The sequence below is a fragment of the Acanthaster planci genome, linkage group LG02 (assembly GCF_054643075.1).
Source record: "Acanthaster planci isolate LZ-2023a linkage group LG02, COTS_SCS, whole genome shotgun sequence".
NCBI classification, from domain to species: domain Eukaryota; kingdom Metazoa; phylum Echinodermata; class Asteroidea; order Valvatida; family Acanthasteridae; genus Acanthaster; species Acanthaster planci.
Genome location: NC_141778.1, coordinates 22,766,440 through 22,791,835, shown reverse-complemented (window position 1 = coordinate 22,791,835; position 25,396 = coordinate 22,766,440). Strand labels below are relative to the sequence as shown.

General features: G+C 40.1%; 3 protein-coding genes across 26 annotated transcripts in view; all 3 read right to left on the bottom strand.

The window, feature by feature from the left end:
* LOC110976158 (putative phospholipid-transporting ATPase IA) overlaps window positions 1-4,266 on the bottom strand; it is a 37,102-nt gene extending 32,836 nt beyond the window's left edge. For 3 of the 8 annotated variants that reach the window (XM_022229215.2, XM_087133051.1, XM_087133054.1), the window contains exon 1: window positions 1,854-2,007. In XM_022229215.2, coding sequence (XP_022084907.1) covers window positions 1,854-1,923 — 70 coding nt within the window. In that variant the 5' untranslated portion in view covers window positions 1,924-2,007. Of the gene's footprint in view, window positions 1-1,853; window positions 2,008-4,049 lie in introns of those variants that run through there. The other 5 variants (XM_022229217.2, XM_022229216.2, XM_022229219.2 and 2 more) reach the window with 3 other exon arrangements.
* A 719-nt stretch (window positions 4,267-4,985) lies between these two features.
* Window positions 4,986-11,214, bottom strand: LOC110976229 (G2/mitotic-specific cyclin-A-like). The gene is made up of 8 exons (XM_022229327.2): window positions 10,696-11,214; window positions 10,291-10,564; window positions 9,721-9,860; window positions 8,430-8,653; window positions 7,450-7,654; window positions 6,939-7,049; window positions 6,506-6,639; window positions 4,986-6,210 (listed from the first exon to the last, which is right to left on the bottom strand). Exons 1-8 carry the CDS (start codon window positions 10,894-10,896, stop codon window positions 6,156-6,158), a joined length of 1,344 nt encoding a protein of 447 aa, XP_022085019.2. The 5' UTR covers window positions 10,897-11,214; the 3' UTR covers window positions 4,986-6,155.
* Window positions 11,215-12,524: 1,310 nt separating this feature from the next.
* Window positions 12,525-25,396, bottom strand: part of LOC110976225 (cGMP-dependent 3',5'-cyclic phosphodiesterase-like) — a 131,456-nt gene continuing 118,584 nt past the window's right edge. For 16 of the 17 annotated variants that reach the window (XM_087133854.1, XM_087133850.1, XM_087133852.1 and 13 more), the window contains 5 exons: window positions 25,093-25,167; window positions 24,445-24,544; window positions 23,650-23,762; window positions 23,107-23,252; window positions 12,525-17,551 (listed from right to left, as the gene is read on the bottom strand). In XM_087133854.1, the coding sequence (XP_086989980.1) occupies window positions 17,230-17,551; window positions 23,107-23,252; window positions 23,650-23,762; window positions 24,445-24,544; window positions 25,093-25,167 (756 nt within the window). In that variant the 3' untranslated portion in view covers window positions 12,525-17,229. Of the gene's footprint in view, window positions 19,097-23,106; window positions 23,253-23,649; window positions 23,763-24,444; window positions 24,545-25,092; window positions 25,168-25,396 lie in introns of all 17 variants that reach the window. The other variant, XM_087133853.1, reaches the window with a different exon arrangement.

The following is a 25,396-nucleotide window of genomic DNA, read 5'->3' as shown; positions in this document are numbered from 1 at the left end:
TGGAATTCTGAAATTAAAGGTCAATTTCCATACATGTGTATACTAGATCAGAACCATGCACTGAATGTCAAGTGTACATGTTGCATTGGACAAATTGATCTGAAGTACCTATCTGCTAGGTCATTATGTAAAATAATATTTACATGTACATGTACATGGCTTGTACATAAGGTACCTGTCCCTGTCACATGATCCCAAGGGAATGCATGCACGGTACATCCCTACAGACTGGTAATCAAAATGGCGTGATAGCTAATGACATTTCAATTCCAATGAAATCCAAAACTGAGCTTCAGTGGAATAAATATTACATGTACAGTAAATCACCAAATAGATTATTCATCACATTTTTGAATGCCACAAAACAGTCAAAAGAGTCACAGATACATTGTACATGTATTGATGCATTGAAGTACTGGACAGTACATGTATGTGTGCATCATTACCTACATGTATTCTAATGATTTTCACAAGAGATGGATAATTCTAAATATTATTGTACAGCTTCACAGACTGTTCAAACACAATTCTATTTGCGGGTTGACAGTTTCCATTTCAGATCAACTGCCAGTGCATATACATTACCCTGTAAATGTAGTCCTCCATACATGTAGATGTACATCATGTACATCTGTGTTTCATTAAATAATAACAAAACAATGCCTCTTTGTTATGAAGGACAGCAAACATTTATGCAGAAAGGTTTAATTGCAAGTTCTGCATGGAAAGCTGCTGGTGTGCTAGCTGATGTACAATGTATGGTACTTTATTGGTATAATTTACCAAGTTCAATGCTGGTCTACACATGTATCAGAAGTGCATGTAGTAACTCTCTTCAAAATAGTAGACTCTTCATCGATTAACATATGAACCATATGAACATATGAAGGGGCCAATTTCATAGAGCTGCTAAAGCACAAAATTTGCCTGAGCGCAAAAAACTTTGCTTAAAAAACAAAGGTTACCAGCTTAAAATCTATGTGATTGTCATGTCAACTAAATGACAAGTGAATACCATTCCAAAACCACATACATCACATGGAGTTTTGGCTGGTAACCTGATTTGTCAAGCAAGGTTTTTCAACGTTTAAGCAAATTTTGTGCTTAAGCAGCTCTATGAAAATTGGCCCCAAAGTGTTCTGAGCAAGGTACAGCTGAATAGGCAAATTAATGATACGTTTTTGTAAATTTATGGAAAAGAGGAAAACTGCTCACCTACAGTTATGACACAGGCAAAAACAACCATAACTTTTGAACAGAAATTTCTCCCATCAATTTTCCATACATGTAAATACCAACTGGAACCAAATATGAACAATTTAAACCAACTTCCTCAGACTACATGTAGTCTTTCTGCACTTCCGGTAGTTTTAATCACCGAGCAAAGTGCAAAGGCTTTCTCAGAAAATATGATGGCTAGTCACATGAAAATTGCACACAAGTTAAGACTTGAAGCTATGCATGGAGGAAGTACTAAATTACACGTAGGTTAGGCTTGTGGTTGTACCATGTACAAGAAAATATCTCTTTTATGAGTGTGTGATTCTGAGAAGAACCGATGGTGAACACTCGACGTTCTGAACAGTATGCTCTGTTCGTCTTCAGGAGGGTGACTGGTGTAAATTTTGCACACAAGTTGAAACCAACTACACACTTTGCCCCAACACACAACATCTGGCATATAAAATTACAAATCAACACTGAAGTGTGTTGAGTCACTGTCTGCACCTTCATGTCTAGATCCATACATGTACGGTACGTGTACAACTTCACAAATGGGCTTTCTATGTACAGTACATTACCCACCGACAATTGTGACTTGTTATAACCACCACTACAGTAGCTTTCCTCACCTTTTGCATCTTTTACCTCAACAACTTTCTCATCCCCAGTGGGCTCATATTCTGGTACAGCACACGCCATCACACCTAGATTCTTCTATCACAACAACTGAGCAAATGTTTGTCTTTGGAACAGATGTTCGCAATACATGCGTAACCAGTAGCTCTCCGCAAACCTCAAGCTCTCCACGTACTGTAAATCACGTGAAGGATGACAACTGAAAAAAAGTGGGCTGACTCCCTCCCCACTGACTCATTCCCCCTCCAAGTAAAGTTCTACATGTAAGTGACAGAGTCCGCAGACGGGGCAATTAGAGCGTTCCTGTGTTTTTGTCGGAGTCAGGAAACATGGCATTTAAGTACTTCATGAGCAAGAATTCAGGTAGTGCATGCATATGCAGTTGGACAGTGTCGGTAACTTTCAACGGGCACCTTCACCAAGGGCCATCTATACATGTACACTTGTGCACAGGTATTTGTTTAAATCTTAAAATGAGTGTGCACAATGTACATGTACATTTTATGTATCAAAGTTCAGAGTTTTTAATGACCTGACGCATGGGGGCTGATCAGCTTGGCTTGGGATCTGGACTGACAATTGGGGATCATGGTACTGTGGACTGGTTTCCACCTCAGCGGGAGAAGAACTAGCCTGGATCAAGCAGCTTGCCTGATGCTGATTCAAGGTAATTCTGCTTACCTCCGTGCACACTTCTCATGCACCCATCTAAGAAAATGTTAGGTACAGTAGATCTGTCAGGAGCAACGTACTGGTACCTACACAGTGAGCTATGGATCCTCAAACCCTGCATGTTCTGGCACAGGTTGTCCTGGTAGATCTGAAAAAGTGTGCACCTGCACTTTTTTTTTTCAAGGAAGCCAAGACACCGTAAATACTGGTACTATACTGACCCTAATGTTAAAGCTACACGTACTTATTCAGGTCCATGTACCTGTGCAGGCCATACTCATAAGGTTTACATTAACTCCCACTTCATACCGTATTATTCTGAAGACATGATTCTGGGTACAACTAAAATGATGGGGTTGGTTGCCCGGCAACAGAACGAGTGATAAACCTAATTGTTCTAGGAAGAGGATTTGGGGCTAGGTTCTGGGGCCAAGGGCTCACTTTAAGTCTACTCTCAGGACCCAGATATCGTGACATCTCTAACTGTCAAACTTGGTAGAAAGGTCACATTTTCTGACAATATCAGGCACAACTGTAGATTATTCCACCACTCAAGTATCCCAACTTGTAGCTGGTTACAGAGCCAGGGTTGACTGCCTACCCCCAGTAAATATGCTGTTCTCTGCCCTGTGACTTTGTATATCCGCATAGCCAGCTACAAAGTCATCTGTTTAGACATAGAAATAGAACATTTTCAACAGGGTTGTTTGTTTGGACTCAGAATTATTTTCCCCCAACAACTCGTCCTCCTCGTAAATTCCTTCATTCCCCAAAGTGCCTGATTCCGACGTGTACTGTCTGTAGCTGTGAAGTATAAACCCTTTGGCTGTGTGACACCTGCAGAATACATGTACTCCATTCCATCTCGTAGCAAGTTATCCTAAGCGGTATTATGTAAAATTCTCCCAACATCCTCCCCAAAACGACTCTCTTCAATCCGTCTGCAAACTGCAAGGAATGTAACACTGTGAGCATGGTGCCTCAATAATTACGCCATGGCAAGCTGTTTATTACATGTATGTTCAATCTTGCACAAATTTGTGCAAATTTATTGCAAGCCTACGTTTTTTTGCCTTTGTGAATGGATTTCATTCTAAGGCAATTCTGGGTGGAGTTGGCCTATAATTAATTTGCACAACACTGCACTGAACACATTTTATGCACGAAGGCCCTACGCACCTGTTATTCCTGTACAAAAATGAAGGAGGGGTCTTTATGTGGAAAAAGGGTTCCGGGTGCAAGAGGTTGGGCTAGGGAGGTTTCTTTATACCGGTAGTCTGGGGCGACTCGGCATTAGTCATTGCATGCAGTGTGATTAGGGAGACCAGGTTGGACGTTGTCTTTATTTACACTACGACTGAGCCGCAATACAATGTAGACGACGTCCACTGGGCTGGGGGATATCGGAGCATATCTCGCACAGCACAGGGGCCTACGGCCTACATATGTCATGATGTAGGCTATGTAGGCCTAGGCCTACGTGATCATATGTACATCGTTCAACAACTTAGGCCTACCTTGAAAACGCTTGAAACCTGGCATACTGACGCGATTTTCCAGCTTCCTGCTCTTCACAGGCCTTCGATTCCGTCACATACCTAACCTTCAAGCAAAATTACAGCCGATTAAGTTCTCAATTCTTTTGTGGAGATAAAAATATTTTATTGGAGCGGTAAAATTTCAGTGACAATCCGCCATCTTAGATTCTAAAGCTGCGTTAATGTTTTTCTCGTGATGAATGACATGACGTCATTTTTATCGGGCGAATTGGATTGATCCAATGTTTCTGGGGGTCGGGGTTGGGCGGTGAGGCGATAAAGAAAGTTTTTCAGTAATTCCTCATATTCTTCTGTGACTGAATCAACATAAAAGAACGAACGATTTAAAATATGAAACTAAAAACGAAAAAGCCTTACTTTCGGGGCTCTAATGCCTTTAAATTTGTATACAATATGTACATGTAACACTCGTAGCACTCCGGTTGCACTTAGTGAAGACCCAAACGCCATCCGACTATACAAATGAAGTAACTTTCCTCACGGGATGAGAGACGAGAAAACCCCCAACAAAAAAAAACGCTACATTTAAAACAATGAAAATAGGAGTGACTGAAAGGATAATAACTTAATTTCGATAAGCCAAATATTTCGAGTATGAGACGTTGTTAGCCCCCTCCCCCAACTGGTATAGGAAACGGTATGACCATAACATTCAGAGTACATTTAACGATCTAGACAATATACTGTAAATACTGTAAACGTCAAGTTTATTACAAGGAAAATTTAAGGTCCCAAGACTTTGTTTTCCATCAATACTACAGGGTGCGCATTATAGCAAGGACCTTGTGATGTTTCACTTGATGGGGTCTTTGTCATGTCTAAAACTGGGATAAATTTCATTATTTATGGACTAGAACACTTGACACATATGAAACCAAAAAGCATCCGCATAAATGTACTCTCAATAAAAACATGTTTATTCATATACCATTTATCCGTCGATTTAACAGGAAACACCCTATGTTAAATTGCTCTGAGAACCCCCCAGTGACAGAAATATCTTGTTTGCTCGATGATTGGTATGCACATATTAGAAACAATTTGAAATTATCTGCTAAAATAAAACCTTTAAAATGTGTGCCATTTGTTCAATGTATAATTTTCATATAAAAGAAAATACAAAGAAAAGTTCAGGTGAATATTGGATCAGTTAGCCACGCTTTCTGTACAAAACTTAATTAAAAATACCAGACACATTCACAATACATGTACAAGGAAACATTTTTGCAGGGACATGTACATGTACACAGCAAGATACAATAAAAAAAAACCTTCTTGAAAGTAGTTATGAGTTTTTCACTTTCTTTTGTTTTGTGAAATGAGTGATATTCTAATGGCATTTTACCTCATCAATGAATACAAATCATACAAGTGCTCATTTCAATCATTAAAAATCTTTTGAAGTTGTTGAAGCTTAAACTTCCACACAATTTTGTTACACGAGTTCTTATAAAACATGGTTGCTCTATGTTTACTTTTAAAACTTCCCTGTTAATAAAAAGCTCGTTAAAAAATTCTAATCAGTGCTAGGAATTGGCATAATTTCGTCCCAGGAAACAAAGCATGATGGGATGGCTGCTACATTTAGACTGTTCACAGTGGGCAGTGTTTATTGTAATCACAGCTGATCTTTGCTAGTGACTTTACAAAGTGCTTTACAAAAAAACCTTCACAAAATCTCAGCTGTAATCACGGAAAAACCCAAGCAATCAACCAATTGCACTTGGTGAGAATTAATTCATCAAAACTTCATCAAATGGTTAAAAAGAAATCTGGGGGGTACATAAAACAGCTAGGTTCTGTACAACGTTTTTAAAATAGCGTCACCCTGAGTGTTTCAGATAAGATCTGGTGGCCCTGACACAAGCACGACTGACTCTTTAAAATTAAACTTGCCACGCCCTTGGGAGCTGGCAATCAGCTTTGTCCACTCAAGCGGGGCATTCCCATGGCATGGCCGCTAAAAATGGATACAATTTCTGGCTACTCTGATTGGCCGAAGCTCCTAGTCAGTTCATTGGCTCTGCTAGCATTACCCCTGCCTCTTGGCATCTGCCATACTCCTCATAACCACGAGGGCAGTGCGGACGGTGGCACAATCATGGAAACACTATTATACCTGAGAAGAAACAAGTTTGTGGAGCAAAGTTATAAGAATATTGAGCAAACACAAGCAGTTTTTTTTTATGTAGGTCAATTTTTCATTTGTTCAAGATGGCATTCACAGGCTAGGAACATGTATGCTTTTTAGCAAGACCGAATTAATAGCAATGAAATATTGCCCTTTTCATTTCCATTTATCTAAATGGTTGTAATATAGTAATGAATGCAATACAGCCTTCATATCTACACCTATGACAGTATAGCACTTTACAGGGCCAAATCAGCATGCCCAAAGATGGGTATAGGCTCACCTTGGTGACTTGTATTTCTCCCTGGCGGCCTGCTGGTCTTGGCTGGGTGCATCGGTGAAGGTCTTCAGAAGATTGCGAACGCAGGGAGCAATGTCGTCCAACTTGTAGCCGGTGTACTTCTCAAGAGTTGGCGTCTGCAAGCAGAGAGAGACGAAGCATTTATCTTTAAATGGACAAAACATTGTCACATGTTACTCCACTATTTTTTTCCAAATCAAGTTCTAAATTTACGCTTCCAATTACATTTGATCAGTGAAGGTGTATTCCTGATGTAGGTACTGTCTAAAGAAAATGGGCTACAAAATATGCTATGATAATTTCATGCTTTTATTCCTTGGAATGGAACTTCTATTTTTGAGGCCATTTATTTTTTCAGACGAGGCACTCCATATGCGTTTTGCTATTTTGACTTGTCAAGTCACAGTACACATACCCAGGCCGTTCCACTGAGAGTGTAGTTGGCGAGGCAGACGGCAGCTGCAGCTATTGTTGATGGAACAAACTTGACATACTCAAAATCTTGCAGCGTCAGCTCGGCCAAATACTGTATATAAAAAAAAGGAAATGTTTTCGGTTTTTAATTTTGTTAATCTGCAAATTCCTTTTGCTCATTACACTGTTGAGCCCTTGCTCTCTGAGACACTACATGAGAGACAAGCTACCAATCTCTGCAAAGAATATCTATAATTCATTCTCCGTTAAGCAAATTGACACTTTCCAGCACACCCCATTTCAACTGTTTTATCAGTGCCAGCTATTAGATCTTTGGAGACCAATGTTCTAAGAGTTCCAAGGATTGTAAACATTTTGGCTGAAAACCTTCACACAGCTTTCAGAATCCTTCAAACGCCTGTAAATGAATGCGATAGATGTCCTTAGTTTAGGGGCACCAAGGCCCATGTAAAAGTAACTTGGCAAATACAATTTTGTGGCTTTTTTTTTACCCGGGCGAGGTGTTCCATCCTGGAGTCTGCCTTGCATGCCTTGAGGAATCTTGGGAGGAAGGCATTGGCTGTTGGCACGGCGACGTCAAACGACAGTACTTTCAAGATGAGATGTTCCATGCGTAGCACCTGCTTGACGGTGTATGTGTCATCTGTGATGTAGACAAACTCGTTGACTTCAGGCGGGTAGATTTCTTCAAATTTGCTGTAAATAAAATCACAAGAAAAAAAATCATTTATGCATGAATTCAACAACAGTCAAGTTTACTGCATTTTGATGTTGTCAAACTGAAGTAATTGTCCAGCAAATTTCATCCATTTCATTTACTAGTACAAAATTCTTAACGATGAGCTAGACCAGGAAAGGGCGTAATTTTCCTAGCAACGTCAGAGCTCCGTTGGTGGGAACAGCACTTCACTTATTCAAAAATGACTATGAATTCACGTTATGGCTGCGTAGCCATTCTTTCCAGCCAGTGAGAGGGTGCTTCTCAAAGGGGACTAGCCAACATTTTTCTAAGCAAAAGACAGAGTTTCATGCAGCTTCCATGAATCACAATGCCTAGTTGAAAACATTTGCACACCTAGCAACAGTTAGCCCTGAAGTGCCCAAGCAAAATTCATCAACAAGTAAATGATGACCTGTTTTTTGAACACACCTTTTCATGTCTGGCCAGTTCCTGCTAGTTAGACTGAATGACTGAACACTCAAGTTTTCTGACAAAGTTCTGGTCAACCAATCTGCTAGAGAAGGAGTTTCTTTATTGCTATACTTGCCAGGATTGTAAAGTTGCCAGTAACCTGACATTATGGCTAGAGTTCTGCCAAGACATTAGGATTGATGGTGACCATTTTTCTCTATTCTTCCTGATTTACTTTGTAGTATCTCACTTATGAATATTTAAATCAAAATAAATATCCAATGATAATCAATCAAATATTCAGCACAGGCCTCCCACTTGGTCTGAAAAGCCACTTACGCCGCAAGGAACATGCTAGCAGTGCCCACTAACTGCAGTTTTGATCGAAGCACTTTCATCTGGGACAGAAACCTGTCGATGTAGGAGACGGCCAGGTACAGTGTCTCGTTGTGAAGTCTGTACTCCTCTCCAACCTCAATGAGCCAGTCAATCAGGATGCAGCGCATCCCCGGGCTGATGTCTGACTGCTTGCGCATGTAGCCTGGGTTGGGGACATGCCTCAGCTGCAGCGGGGCGGGAATAACAAAAATTGGAGGCTTTCAAGTGCTGAGATTCTACAAAGTGCATTTGTCATTTTGAATGGTATTGAGTACCCAAGTGAATACGTCATGCACACAGTAATGTGTGAAAAGGGCACGAGTGCGAGAACACATGTGTACCATCATTCATTTGCAACTATGCTTCCCGATTCAAAATTACGTCACATTTGCTGTTTTCCTTCATTTAAGATCAGTTATTGCAAGAAAGTAGGAATGGTATGAATCTGAGACTGGAAAACATTTTCAATTTTGTAGAAAAAAAGAAAGATTGAACCTGATACAGACTTTGTAACCAAGGAAGTGGCATCGGGATTGGGGATACAACATTCTTTCATGGGACTTGCAGTTGAAATGTAAAATTATGTGACTTATTTCTCAACAAAGGGAAGGTGTAGCTATTGAGCATGACCCACCTGGGAACAGAATTGTGTGGGGGGGATGGAAAAACTCCTTGCAGCACATGCATTCAAGTATTTCCCTCAGTGACTGGGATAAGTCTGTTTAACTAGAGTAATCCTAATGTTATGCTAATGAGGATTTCATGTTGGCAGCTGGTCTTGTAGGCAACCCAGTGCTGCCAGGTATGGACAATGGACACAAGTAGTAACCTTTATTTATGCGCTCAGCCCCAAAATCATTGAGGTCATGCTCACATAGATGTTATTTATCTGAAAGAACTTTATGTAATAAAGGGGTACCTGATCCCAGGCTTGCTGGACAGCATAAGTGCTGGTAACAAAAATTAAATAATGTTCCATATCCTGCCATTGCTTATCTTCCTCTGTTATGTTTTGGAAACTACAAAAACATATAAATCTGATGAAGAAACACTCCTTTAGGAGAGAAAAAATATTTAAAATTATGTTTGAAAAATATACATTTTCTGTCATCATGGCTCATGGACTCTGTGCGCGAGGTCTTACATGCAGGTGACAGATATAAAACTCTTTCACTGTTATCAACTGACTGAAAGCAGATTTGATGTCAAGTGCTGGTTTTAGACCAACTGAATTACTGCCCACATAAAGTACCTCTGCTTCTCGGAGATATTCGTAGATGTCTTCTGCGTACTCCGGAACTCCAAACACGCCGTCCAAGTTGTCAATTTCCTCTACTGTTGCTGGTGTTCTATTTTCCTCGTTAAGTGATGTGTCGAGGACCATGGGAGATGCTACGGATTGGCCAAAAAGTCACAAAAAATTTGAAATGTAATAAAACATACATAACCAAAATTAGGCTAGGCCTATGTAAATGTGATAACACAAACACCTGGTCAACTTGTGCTGGGATTGGAAATTTTGCAAGATGAATCGCAGACTTCATCACATTTCCTTTTTTTATCGTTCATCATCCGCCGCGTTCCCTTGTAGGAATGCGGCAGAGGACAAACCACGCAGTTCTGGGGGTAACCATTCCCCCTACCACCATGATCACCAAGCTATTCCTTCTGCCCACAACTGGCATGACTGGGCCTAGGCCTATATTAATTCTTTCAGTAATTCTTCAAATTGGTGTAGCCTTTTTAAACAGTAAAATCTTTCCAACAAACATGACAAATTGTGAATGTTGGGAGGCTAGACCCCCTGTGTATTTATGCCTACCACTTTCATCTAGACTGAAAACAGTTCTAAGGGGTGGTCTTTCTACAGCTGGCAATGAAGTGACAATGGGATCTAAGGGTAGTTCGACCGGCTGTTGTTCCTTGTGGACTCGCGTCTGGGACGGGGCAGACTCTGAGTCGACGTGGATGGCGAAGCTGGGCTGAGCCACGCTGGGCAGTAGCGCCAAGGCACAAGATCCCCCCGTTGACTTTCCCGCCTGTGGCCCGGCAAAGGCGTTCTCGTCCTGGAAACCGTAGGAGCCATCGACGACAGACTGCAATGAGAACAAAAAATTCAGTTGAAGACTGAATGGCACAGTTTGTCATACAAAACTACCAATTGAAAATAGTCTTGACTGATGAAAACTTTCGAGGACATGAATGACATGGCTTAACCTGGCCCCACCTGTTTGGCAGCGCGGGATGGCTGCTTTCTCGTAACGTTTATCACGTTGGTGCTCAGCGTTCCAAGGGCGGCTCTTTTGCAAGCTTGAGGTCCATTTCCACGTCCAGGATCTTCTCTTTTCGTCTTCCTTGTCTGAGGGCCAACGTTCTGTGAATTTTCCAGGTCATAACTCAGGGTATTGTTACTGAAGGCGAAAGACATGATGATGTTCACTTTGACTTTGTTTCCGAGGTTCACACTGCTGATTAAAACTCACAACCACGTCTTTCTTCTGTCGTTGCACGACGGGTACTAATAGGCCTAACTGCTGAACGTTCCACCAATTTCAAGCTGCCTCTAAAGCATGGTCGACGTCATTCGGCCACTGGTAATGAATTCGTGCCGTCTCATTAAAACAGAATGCAACATACAAAGCATTTTGCATGAACAATTTGAGAGCATGAGCTCGATATAAAGAGAATCTTTTGTTGACTTTCTGTGGATCTTTGTATGCGCGTGGAATGGAACAGCTGAGGTAAACCATTCATTCGATTTGAGTTCCCCGCTGCCGCTGTTGCTGACCAATCATAGCTTGTATTGTTGTCACGTGCGTGGAACCTACCATTAAGGAATTGGGAGGGCGTGGCTTATACACGCGCCGCAAATTCTTAATGGACAGGTGTTTTGGCAAAGATCCCACAAAATGATACAGTAATAATAAAAAATAAACATAGTTATTGGTTCCGAAAAAAGCATGATACAACCACAGTAACAATTAAAATACAAAGTGCATATACAAGTTCTTGTCTCAGTATGCAGCAAGTGCGCCACCAGCGGCGTTTCCATTGGGGCGTGATAACGCGCCCTTTTCTTTTGTTTCCTTTTTTGCATTTTTATCAAAGTTAGTGACAATTAATGCAAGAGTGGAGATTAATTACGATAAAGAAAGCATTCGGAAGAGAGAACTGGTTAATTGATTTTAGCTAAATCTGATTTAAACTGAATATGCTTGCCCTGAAGAAGGTACTCAGTTACCGAAAGTTCGGCGATCACGTTTCAGAGCACCGATTTTACCTTATTTTCTTATCAATATATAAACGAATTTAATTGTTCACGCACCCACCCTGTATTACTTCCTCCATGCTGAAGGTTACAGATCATGTTCATTTTTAAAATCTTTATTCACTGAAAAAAGTTTCAAACCCCTTTGATGTGAAGAAAAATCCTTTGTTTACTCTTTGTGGATCGATAACTCAGCACGATTGATCGTCTGTAACTTGCCAAAATAATAAGGTAAGTAATTGATATCTGAGTGTTTTCAATCCAACCATATTAAAATGGCAATTCCAACACTGAAGTAGTTGAGCAAATGTTTATCACAATGGTCTGCTGTGGCCGATATGTGTACATTCTTAAGTAATAGCAGCCTCGTTTCTTTTATCACCCCTCTCTGTTTGGATGGAGATACTACCAATGCATTCTATCCCTTCTTCTATGGCAGTCGCAAGGCAATTTTTTCGGGGGGGGGAGCATTAATGAAATTTTCATGAATATTAGTGATTCCATCCCCTTCTCTTATCCCCTCCTCTTATTTTACAGTTTTTCCGGGGTTGGGGTCTCCCTTGAAGTTTCCTTCGACACATCCACCCACCCTTTAGCCACAACCACTCCTACAATAGGGGAATGCAATTTCACACATTCAAGGTACTTGGTTTCTTCCGTCAATAAAACTTTCCCGATGGATCCCCACCAGACAGTTTCTTTATCCCGAGTGGAGCATCTATCATTAGAATAATTTAAGTACAGCAACAGCAGCAAGAACACAAATAACCACTATTTCTCATCCTCTGTTCATTTTCTGTCTTCACCAAATGCTTGTATTTAACATTCGAATAAATAACGTCCCAAACTGCCAATCAGTCTAATAAAAATCTGAACAATGTTTCATCTAAGGATATATCTCAATATTAACAAGTCAATAATAAAACACCACGTAGTAACAACGCCTCAGTTTCATTTGTACAGTAGGGAAGTGGAAATAAAGCTAACATTTACAAATAGTACTATCAGTGGAATAGAATATGTACAGGATATTATCCTACATGAGGTGTGTAAGCTGTGAATAACTTCAATAACTTTATGACTAGAGGCTTTTTCTCAATGTAAACTTTTGTCATGATGCTGCCATGTTTGTCTTGTTCCCTGTAGACGCATTGGCAAAACTAATACAACGTCACACATTGAATAAAGGGAACAGACTATTTTTCCATCCAGCCTCAGCTTGGTTACATTGCTTTAAATGGTAGAAAAGCAAGATGGCTGCCCCATGACAGAGGTCTACTAAGTGGAATAAATGGAAAAGGACTGGATCAGGTTCTATGGCAGGTTTCAATGTGTATAAGCTACATTTTTGCAGTCTTTTTAAGTTTTTCTTGCACACTGGAATATCCTACATAAGAATTCCTCAGAAATGGCAGACAGGATGGACTTAATTGCATCGTACCTTACTGAATTGAACAGCCTAACAATGGCAAATTGATGTCCCCGTACACATGGCATTTAATGTCAAGCACTACTCGGCAGCTTTGAAACTCCACAATGAGTAATAATGCTTGTTTGTCTGGCCAGCTACAAGACATTTATTCATTTTAATTTCAGTGGACCATATTTGAATATGTCCCTCTTTCTTACTCAAAAAAATGCACGAGAATAGTTTCTTTAAAAAGGAAACATATTTATAAGCAAATAAAATATTATTTCAACCCATAAATATAAATGATTTTTATAAGAAAACAATATATCTCTTAATATTTGACCCGCTAGGAAACACACACTATTGTATAACGACCCCAAATCAATAAATCAATCAGATTACACGACCATAAATTTTTTCGTAACAAAACAGGGTCATTATGTACAGAAAATGTTGTGTCTTGATTTTAAAAAAAATCATTTCAAGCAGCTGGTTTTGCACTAAAATATCTACAAACATAATAAAATGAACAGAAATTCTGCCAAAGGTAAGTAGAAAGTAACAAAACGTTTAAATATAAAGTGACTGCAGGGTGACTCTTTATAGAACATTAAGAATTCCAGGAAAATAAAATATTTTTGCAACGGTCACAGCTAAGTTGAAATCTACAGCAAAAAAGTTCCCCCTTGAACGATTTCAGCGAAAGAAGCCTGTTCCATGAAACGATGAGCGACAAGACAGGTCAGATAATTTGAATCACAAATACATCAAAGTAAACCCAAGCAACAAGTTCTCATCAACTTCCATAAAAAAGGTCAAAGTTGAAGGCAGAAGCAGGGTAGGTACCTACTATTAATGCACTGTCCTGCAATCCGAGTTGAAGTAAGTCAACAGCTTTCTCTCACAAAGAGTGAAAAGTCAAGATTCCAAAACGGGCGGTCAATATAACACTGTGACCAACAATTCCAAACGTATCTTTAATACTAAAAAATTATGTTATTGCCTTAAAAGAGAACATCTTTTAATAGTACATAATCATCGACAGAATCATTTCATCTTTGTTAAATTTTATGTAATTCACACAAGTATCCTGTTAAAACAATTTTCATATGACTATGCCTAAAACATGTACTTTTGTAAGTTTTCCTCAATGAGCAGTTCGGTATTGCAGGAATTTATTACAGACCTAACATCTCTTTATAATTGTAGTGTTTCAACTAACACCAATTATTACAACGAAAAACATTTCTTCAGATATCCTTTGAATGTTTCAATGTATTTCTAATAAAGTATGCAACTGGTGAACATTAGTTTCCAATTGTACTTTAAGAGAACAAAATACTTGGTTAATTCTGTGCTAATGCCATGTTTCATACTTTCACACAGACATCTTTTTTTCCCCAGTAATCACTACAATTTTCTAGCTCTCTTCGCGAAGTACTCCTTGTGAAACAAAATTGCAATCTCGAATCTCAACACATCAAATTTAAAAACTAAGTGTCTGATACCACTGCGATATCAATTTAAGGTGTGAGAACATTTATTCTATTTCAGAGAGGAACCTCAATGTTTTTTTATAAAACATGTCACCAGAACATGGCATGCTCGATGTAAACTCTTCTCAACATTCAACTGATCAGTAAAATTGAATCATCAAACTCCCAAAAATGTGCTCAGTTGCTTCAACGCCAAAAGTCATAATAGAATCTTCTCAGTTCATAAAGCAGACTTTTAAACTATTTACAATTAAGTCACTAACTTGTTTTTGTCATTTTTTATGAACACAAAGGCAGTCTATCAAATCTGTTCTTCTTTCCATCAAGGTATAACACTGGCTAGGATGTTTATCAACCTTCCCCCTGCTGTCAGGCTTAGTTTTTGTTAGTTAGTTTGTTTGTTTGTTTGTTTGTTTATATGACTTCAATTTCCCCTCCATTTTGAAATGAATTGATTACTACAAACTTTCCACTTTTTCTGTGAAAATGACGAAGCTACGGTTAATTACTCGAAACCTTTAGGAAACATGACCTTTTGTTATTGTCACGGAGGTAATGTACGAAGCATACAGAACCTGACAGTACAAATTAGATGGTATGTATACTCGAATAAACTTTCACTAGCCATCTACAGACAAGCAATGCAAACATATCTCAATAGAAATGCTGTATATACTCTATACAATTCCTTCCGGATTCCGTCGGAATTTTTAAATTACACACATCCCATTGCTTGCATAGGAAGTTACTAACAGATCTCACTTTGTTTTGTTTGTTTTAATTCACAAATAATTAGTGAAGAATGTTGTGCTCTACAAGTAGGTTTCTGTTGCAAATTTAAACATTGAATATTCTGTCAAGTCACGCAGTGCCTTCTTTCCCAAAGCTACTTTTAAAATGTTTCGAAAATGTTGCAAGTGCACGGAGGTAACTGTCGATTATGCCTGCTGTGAGAAAAACAATTCTTCCAGAACATTTTGGACTTCGGGTTCTAATTCAAGTCGGTCTACCACGCACAACCCACTTGTCCCTTTATCTCCTAGATTTCCGGTGATACATGTACGTCAACTAGTTAGCCTTGTACAATAAACACACACATTTACAAAAGAATGAGAAGTTCTAGCTTCTAATATAAAAGACGGTGAAACAAGGAAATAGTACCATTTTATGGCAACAGTACGATATATTTTTTTCCCCATAACTGTATATTCTGACACAAGATTTTACAGGTATTTACATTATAATACACAATGCCTTCATTTCGGTAGTATCATTGTAAGGTTTCTCTCAAAAGGGCACAGGTGACAGATTTTCACTTGGAAATCGTTTCGGTAAAACACATCATACATCAACGGCAAATGTAACTACAATGGAAAACTGCTGGATCGCTGAAACAGGCGAAAATTTAGACATTCAAACTGGGCAAACCTGGCTAGTTAAAGGTGCATGTATAAATATGCACAGGAACTTAAACTTCAGGTATATCATTATTGCTGCATGAAGGGGATTGTTTCATCATTCCAAATGTTTCAGTAAGCGAAAACAGTTTCTTGGCGTGTGGTCGACTCATCTCTGTCGGTCACTTTTAATCTGCCTCAGCAGTTTAAAACATCAATACCAAATGACTCTGTTTTATTTGCTGTTCATTTCATTTTGCTTGAAGCAGGAGAAAAAAGGTTATCATAGCTACCATGTTCTAAAAAATCCTAAATGGAATAAAACAGCGCATTTAGCAATGTCTCTCGGGCATAAGGATAGCATAAAGATTTCCAAATCATGCTGTTTCTGACAGAAAAATATTGGAAAAAAGTTACTCTCAACGATTACTTTGAAAAGCCCTATAATTACTCACAAATAAAGTGATAACAACAGGTGAAATACCACTAAATAAAATGAATACTGCCCTGTTCACACCAATCATGTAAATCCAAAGTTATAACACATTTCACAAATATAATGCATAAACCGTTAAACCTGAAAGGTCATAAGAGGACAAGCACACATTGTCATAGTGAAGTGAAACGCCTTTACTCACAAAACACACGACCTCTCTGAAACATGTCTGAGATCCATTCAATTTGCTATTATTCTGTGCGTTTCTGTTGATTCCTTTTTAATTAAACGTTTTCTGATGAGTCATTTGAAGGTCCCCATCTCTTAAACATGTACAATGCCAATTATTTTTGAGAGTCTATTCATGGCTAAGCACAACTTCTGAAGGTCAAAGTCATGACAACATGCTATGTTGTGCAGTGCCAACATGCTAGATTAAAACAAATCATATCAACTGAAACATCATGCTGTCCCGATCACCAGTAATGTACATTCCAAGGTGCTATACGTATATGTACCTACAAGTGCAATATCTATACCCACTGTGCAGTGTGTACCCTGAGATTAAGACATTGGAACCTCCCGGGCCGCATGCAGTTGCTCTAGATTGGGGCTGTGAGTCTCGCTGAAGGCCAACTTGTTTGATTGCAAGTCATGGCTGGATCACTGTTGTGTCTTGACTGAAATAAGCAAATATCAAGATGGGTTCCACTCCACTGAGTTCCGTTCCAATGAGTCTGTGCTTCTACGCTGTCACGAGGACTTGGTAGTGGTGTCCCGCCCCGGATTGTTGTTGTTATTCCTTTCGCTGATGTCCTCCACAGCCCCTGCCTTTGACCCCCTCCCTGGCTCCGCCTCTCCCTCGGCAAGCTCCTCTTCCGTCTCCTCCGAGAGGCCCTTGCCAAACTCCGCGGCCCCGTTCTCGCTGCGGAAGGGGATCTGAAAGAAGTCGATGGAGTTGGCGCTGCTGAGCTTGCGCAGGCTACTCTCCCGCTTCAGCCGCAGCCACATGGTCTTATTGGCATCCACTGCCTTCACCAGTAGCCCGGACTGTGGAATGACCTTGGACAGGATCCTGGACAGTGGTGAGGCAGCCATCATTGTTTGGGCCGGGAGGAGACAGGGAAGGCGACGACCGGCCACCGATTCACACACACAATGTAGGATTGCACAATGTGGTGGCAGTGGTGGGATATTGCACAGGGGCAGACAAGTTGACCAGGAGGTAGTGTGTTTGAGTATGTGAACGTGCAGGTAAGGGTGCATGAGACGATCACACAATTGTTGGTTGACGAAACACGGTGGACGGCGAAATGGCAGCAACGGAACAAGAACGAAAACCAAAAAAAAAAAAAGTGAGGAAGTTAGTCAGTTAGAAGCTGCCACTTCTTTGGTTCAAATACAACAAGTAAACACAACTATACCGGTTTGATTTTTCTCTTTGGATTAACATAATCCTTGTGGTACCGAAGGTATTCTCTTGAAAAAAAACCAACAAAAACAATCAATCAGAATGTGGTTTGCAGAACGAATCAACCACTGACAAATCATAAAAAAACACTGTAACAAGGGAAGGAACACATCTGGAAACTGGGGTAAATCAGAAATATTAGTACAGAGAAAGTCAAGAATCAGCCTCAAGAACCCAGCATGCAATGTGGTATTCACTCGGCCTCCAAGGAAATTTCTCTTAGTTTCAAGTTATGTCTGGACAACAGCTCCTTACTTTTTTTTTGGGGGGGGAGGCTCAGACAAACTTCCATTTGTATCGGTCACGATGATACCAAAAAAAAGGGAAGACTGTGATTGCATTATAAAATGTGATTGCAAAAATTTGATTTGAAGGCCTTGTGAGTACCACTGATCAGGGTTATGTACTGGGGCTGTACCTGTAGGGAGTGTAAAAGTACAATTCGTGGTCATTCTTTCACTGATGTCTGCAGGTAAGTTATGCAATTATCACTGAGGAGTTCACCAATGTGGCTACAACAGTTCTCTGGAGTATCAATGTATTACCATGTGCAGGACAGACGCTGGCTCTGAGCATTGCAATTGACTTATGGGCACTCCCTACAAGTAACCAATGCAACTGGTGTCAGTCATTCAAAAACAACAGGGAATTACTGGTTTCTACAGCAGAGCAAATCCATCACGGCGGAAGGAAACCAGGCAATTAAAGAGTTAAGAATGAACACTTAAAGAGTTCATTTCAATAAGCCTTCATGTTGGCCAGCTTTACAGCCATTGCTGCTTAGTTTGTGAGGGATGCAGTAGAGTCACAAAAGAAAGATTCGCAGCATCAAAGGCACCTGACTAGATAAGTCAAGTTATGGGTATGTGTGACTTGTGAATACAAAATGAACATGGCTGATGCTACGCCTGTGGTTAGAAAGCTTTGGACTGTGTTTGGTCTCATATGCATGCGTTTCCTTCTTGTGACGGATTTGCGGATGGTGACAACGGTGACAGAGTTAAGATCTAAACAGCGCGTGGAGATCATGTATGGTTGTTGGTCTTCTTTTTCTTGGCCTCCTCGGCGGCAAGTTTGGCCCAGTTCAGCTTGTTGGCATCCATGGTGTCCACCAGCTGCTGGAGGGGTGAGAACATCTTGGCCAGAATCCTGCGCAACGGAGGGACAAAGGGTAGAGGGAGAAAGAAAAAGACTCGGTCTGTATGGCTTCGCTCCCGGCCGGAACACTCCCTCTCCATCTTTTTTCTTGGATTTTTTTTTTCTTTTTTGGGGGGGGGTTCCTTTTGCTCTTTTTCTTTAAGCTGGGTTGATGGGATGGCAGACGATGGATGGAACACATGTGGTGGAGGGATGTCACACAACACAACGGAAACCTTGAGAGATGATATAACTCTTGGAACGAAAAAGGGATTTTAGTACACGCAATGTAAGAGGAAGGGGGGGGAACGTGGAGCAATGAAGGGACAAGCCAGTCACTAACATGAATGCTGATAATGCCTTAGAGTATGGCTCCGATTGCTGAGATTGAGCCTACAACGGGTTTAGTTGATATGACTTGTGCTTTATGTTCCAATGACATACCCCTCACACCATTATCTTTATAAGTAATGCATCTATACAGCTTCTATGCACTGGAGCTAATGGGCTTTGGAAATAAAGACGCAATATTTTGGGACTGTTTGACCAGCTGTGCTGCTGGGACACTGTAGGCATGTTATCTGTGACTACTTCCTCCCGTGATTGCATCCACAGTTATTCCAAGTCCACTGACAACCTCATGGTTCTGTGCTTCACACCACCATTAATAGTCGAGCTCAGAACTCTTTCGTGAAATGCACACATGTGAAAACAACATTTCCTCGATGACCTGTGAGGTGGGACAGTGAAGGATGTTCTGCCCAAGTCAGAGAACATTCCTCACAGATTGTAAACATACATATATATGTAGCTACAGCACTTAAAGAAACCAGAAAATAGAAATATTTTTATACATTTTACTAAAAACCCTTGAAATTGCATGTTTGGGTTTCAATTAACCTTATTTTTAAATAGTTGTTTTGCAATTTTAACCCATATTTTGATGCTTTTTTTGGTTTGTATGCTATTGCATATCTGCATATTCATGAGCAGAACTATCATGTCATCTAAGGCACTGAATCTCAATGTTACACTGATTTGTGCAAAGAAAATTTCTAGATTTTTTTAACCACTGCTATGGCAGATTCCATTTTCTTTGGCAAATTATTGCTGTGTGAGCATATGGCAATAATCCAGCAAAAATCCTTTTCACAGAAATGTTTCCAGATAGTAAATTTGGGGTTCACAATTTGAATATAAAAACATGCAGCCTGAACCATGTCTTCCTGGATTTACATCAAAGGTGAAGTGCCCTCACTTTTCCAGAAGTGCTTGGTCAATTTTTAATATTTGAAAAAAGTGCACCATTCACTTCACGTAACTCAAAAAAAAAAAGTCGAACAATCTTCGTATATGGAAGAAGAGTACAGAGATACACAGAAAGTGATACTTAAAAAATTCATTTCCTGGATCCTTTAACCCTGCTGTTGCCATATGATATTATGTACAGCTCGGCTAAACTGCACTCGGCTAAATCGTATCCCATTCAAAGTCCAGTTCTGCAGTATTAATAAGCAAATGATAATCAACTCTAAGCCCTCAGCAGGTAAATGCAGAGAAATGTACACCCAGCATGACTTATAATTTGCATTTGAACTGCAATGAAACTGCTAGTTTTGTATGGGAAATTTGCTGGCTCTGCATATGATTTCAGCATCAGTTTCAAATTTTCTTTCAATTTTTGTTGTCCTTTGTTCACAGCTGGTAAGCACACCCGAGCAATAACTTGTTCAAAGTGAACACATCGTGAAACATGAACAAATAGTGAATCAAAAGCCTGTGGTTTTTTCTTAAGAACCATCCCTGGGGAAAAAAGGGGGCTATGTGGCCAACATGTGACTGGAAAAACAGGGAAGATTTGCTGGGACACAATAGCGGAGTCATTAAATTTATCCTGCTGCAGGAATGTTTAAACTCTACAAAGACCGGGCACTTAGGTTGAAAGACAGAACACACTGAGGTCACAATGGTGAGCCCACCGTGCGGCAGAATAGGCACAGTATCTGCAGATCAGTGGTTGACGGTATGCCAGGTCACGGAAAATAATATGACAACTTGTTCATTATAATGTACTTCATTCTCAACGGAGTCAACCTGATTTGGGGGTCAAATATACACATTCAGAGAAAATGTATTGCTCCAACTTGCCAATTTGCATATAAAAGAACCCCCCAAAAAAAGACAGGAAGGGAAAAAAAATCTGTTCACTACGCTGAAAATAAATCTGGGTGATGATTATTAAAGGGAGGGTTCGGAACCGATGTCACCTGATGAAATAAACCTGTGATTTACATGAACTGACAATGGAAGTGGGTTAATGTTTAATAGGATCCAACACAGCATGACTCCAATCATGACGCCGTGATGCATGTCGGTTATTCAAGTTGCAAACACCAGCCACATGCCAGCACTATATCAACAGATTTGGAACAGGCTACGCTTCCTGAACCCTCGCAAATGGAAAGTGGTAATGGAGTACAACCTAACATTCCTAATGGCAACATTTTACCTACAAAAAATGGGTCCAACGAAGTGTACCGCCAGTTGTAAAATGTTGAATTTTCAAGGCACAATAGGACAGGTGATTTAAAGAATTTGGATGCTTTTGTTTGATTTCAGTTAAAACCATGCAAAGAAATTGAAAAAATACAACAAACTGAGATACGGCATTATTTGGGTTCTTTTTCATTGCAACATGTCAGCTATTCATCGGAGCCTGCTTGCTCTCCCTAAGGCTTTTCTAGCTTTGTGAAAATTTGGCACTAATGATGCAAGCACAACTGTGCGACATAATATCCCCGAAGAATGCAGACATATTCCACTTGATCTTTTTTTTTTTTGGTGTCCTTCGTTCATGAAATCAACTCAAAATGCTTCTTAAGCTACAACAGACTCAGTTTTGCGTTGTGGGTACAATATAACATGGGATTCTTGGTTGTACCTGATAAGACACAACATTAGCAGTGAGGCCATATAAGGAATAAACAAATAACATCACTTTCAATGATTAGTTACACAATGAAAACGATCACACAGGTCTACATGAACGTTCACTGAAGAATAACGGTATGACAAACTACTGGGCGCCATTTATGGCTTTTGATCTCAGCATCTCCACTACTCTCACGCAGCAGATTGTTTGTGTGAGGAATTCGGCAGCTGAAGACTGTATTTAATACCCCTAACTCCCTGGGGTGTGTGTAAAAATCATATTAAAATTACAGGATGGAGGACCGTTAGGGTTAAAATTCCCTGCACAACTTCCCGACCCACACCTTTGAGAAAGTGAACCTCTTGCGACAAGAAAGTTTAAGGTTTGTGGCATCTGTGCCACGTGTCAGCACACATTATGGAGCGGTGGAATCCCTACCCTTTAATGGTTTTCCCTGATGGGGCAGCAGCTGCAAACTGGACCAGTGACATACCCTAATGAGGTGCAAGGAGGGGAGCACTTTCACTGTCTTAAAAAGGGTAATTCAACACTGATTGCAAGACAAGGGATTTGCCGACGAGATTAATTGGAATTTCATGTTTGATGACCCATATACCAGCACTGTTGGGTTCCTTGATTACTTTGAAAGATGATTTTTTAAGAGTTGAATTTCAAGGATGAAGGGAACAGGCTATGGGAATGGAAAATGTTGGAGTTGATTCAGGCGATAATCAACTTTAACAAAAAAAAAAACGATCTTGGAAATTCTTGGTCAAGCATCTGACAATTACAAAAGTAGAAATTCCAACCAAACATCAAAAGTCTCCTGAAGAATGTTCATTTTTTTGTCTGTTTACTTCTGTCTGTGAGCATATTTGAAACAAAACATATTGACTTTAAAATGATCACCAAAAAAAATGTAGAAGTAAAAAACAAAAAAAAGATCCAAGATGTCGATCCAACTATCAAGCCCTGTGTCCAAACATCACAGGAAAATTTCTTCACATGGTAATTTTCAGTGGTCCCTCCTTGCACCAAATCGACAGTATGCCAGTGCCGGTGTGGAAGAAACTAAAAATCTGGTACTCACTGGTAGACTGGCAAAGCGATGTGATTGAGGAAATTGATCTGCAGCTCAGGGATGCAGGCTTTCTCTCGGTCATACATCTCAGGCGTCTCCATACCCATGGCCTTCTCCAAGTCTCCTTGGGTGAAGAACTCTTTGTAGATGAGCTCCTGATTCAAGAGGGTGAGGGCAATAGTGTTGAAATATGGACCGATTAGTACACAATATTAACTGGTGATTTAAATGGGGAATGCTAACCAATAGAGACTATATCTTTTTTCCCCAAGATCCCTTGACAGAAAAATTGCATCAAAATATAGACTGGTGAAATTAAACATTTCTTCTGGTAAAACTAAGAGTGTGAGGAATATTGTTATTAAAAATACTGACACCTAGGAAACCAGAATAGGCAATGGAATAACACGAAAAGTAGTCTTAACCATGATCTCATGCAAAACGACTGCTTTTATTAATTAAGAAATAAACACCTGGAATTGAACACTGACTGCTGGTTTGGAGTCTAGTATAATATGGACCAGCGGGCAGGGCAGGAGGGGCTCAGCTTACCGCTATTCTCTTTGTGGTTTGCCAGTTCTTGGTCTGATCTGACAAGTCACAGCTGGTCATGAGCAGACACAGCAGTAACTTGTGGCAGTGGGGGTCCTCTACCTTGTAGCCATCTGATATCAAATCAAACAAAAGATCTATTTTCAGGAAATGTCTCATTAGTCTGAATGTTCCAGTTCCCACTGGAATGCTCCTCCGTGGAACACCTTGTGCTTCCCGATGTGAAATGTGGGCGTTTCACAATAGTGCACCTCCCAGATTTGCAGCGTGTTGACCAATCACAGTGCGCGAAATCTGCCGACCCAATGTGCGTTTAGAAATGGTCAACAGATTTCGCGCCTTGTGATTGGTTAACACGTTGCAAACTCTTGGAGGCGCACGATTGTGAATCGCCCGTATTCACTGTGTTACTACAGGAACACGCCATTCCTAAACTAACATGCATGCATATAGACCGGTCTTCCCATTTGGGAATATGCACTGTTCAAAGCAGTGACAGCAGGTGCTCCCCTGTAGGAACAAGTAAGTCCTCTTGGGAACTTGTTTCTTGACGTTCCAACTTGTGAGACGCCCCCTTACCTTTATTTTAATGATCACATTCTGGGATTTTGAAGGTGTGTTGAAAAGGAGTTTTTAAGAAGTAAACCTCTGTTCTTATACAGGAGAATGACAAATTACGCCACTGTTTCTGTACATAATACAAACTATGCACAAAGTGTGAATATTTGTTCACATTCTACATAATTTTCTTCTTTTATAAATTTTCAAATCCAGCACTGAAAGCGGCCCACACACCTTCTGCCATTTGTTTGAGTTCCTTGATGATGCGGAGATGGTGAGCCAGATCGGTGGCTAGGATGATGTCTTGCATCAGGTCCAGGACTGTTTGGTAATCCTATTCAACAGAGGGCACGAGGAGACCTCAATCAAGATCAGTGCTTATTGTAAGCAATGTATTTCACAGAGTAATTATTACAAAGTATTTAAATACTGTACCCAGATGGAATATCATTTTCTAGATTCAACTCATAGGCACCACAGGCACCACAGACGCAGTGGGAGAATCTTGAAGATGTTTGCATGTAGATGGTGAAAGTTTTATTAAGTTTCAGTATCCATGTGAAGCAGTGTTGTAGTCAAGACCATGCACAAGACCAGTCACAAGTAACAGGGTGATCAATGACAAAGGAATGCTTTTGTCGCAGTTCATTTGAATAGCCTGTGGCTTGAATTCAGACTGGAGGTCTTGTGTTGGTCTTGTGAAGGTCTTAAGTGGTCTCGACTACAACACTGATGTGACGATGAGGATATACTGGTCTGTTAGTGCAAAACATTAGAACCTTTTTATTTCAGAAATGATGGCAAGAAGCTTAGACTTGAATCATCTCTTGCTTTTGACATCGGATACTTTAACACTTTTTAAAAGTAGTAAACGTCACCCACCTCTGTGGATAGGTTCTCAAAAATGTTACAGCCTTCAGTGTTCAGAATGCACATAGCCTGAGCAAAGTGGTGTCTCTGAAATGACACAGTGAAGGAAAAAAAACCAAAGATGCCATGATAACCAACAAAATGATGCTGTGGCAGGTTGAGATGTTTGACTTGTACAGCAGCTAAAAAGGGATCAACATGTGGCGTCATTTTCAAGGCCAAACCTGTCATTAAAATTACGAGTCTTAATACGATAATTACTTCACCCTGTTAACAAGTTACAGATCTGTCTCTCCTTCAAAACCCTCATCTCTCC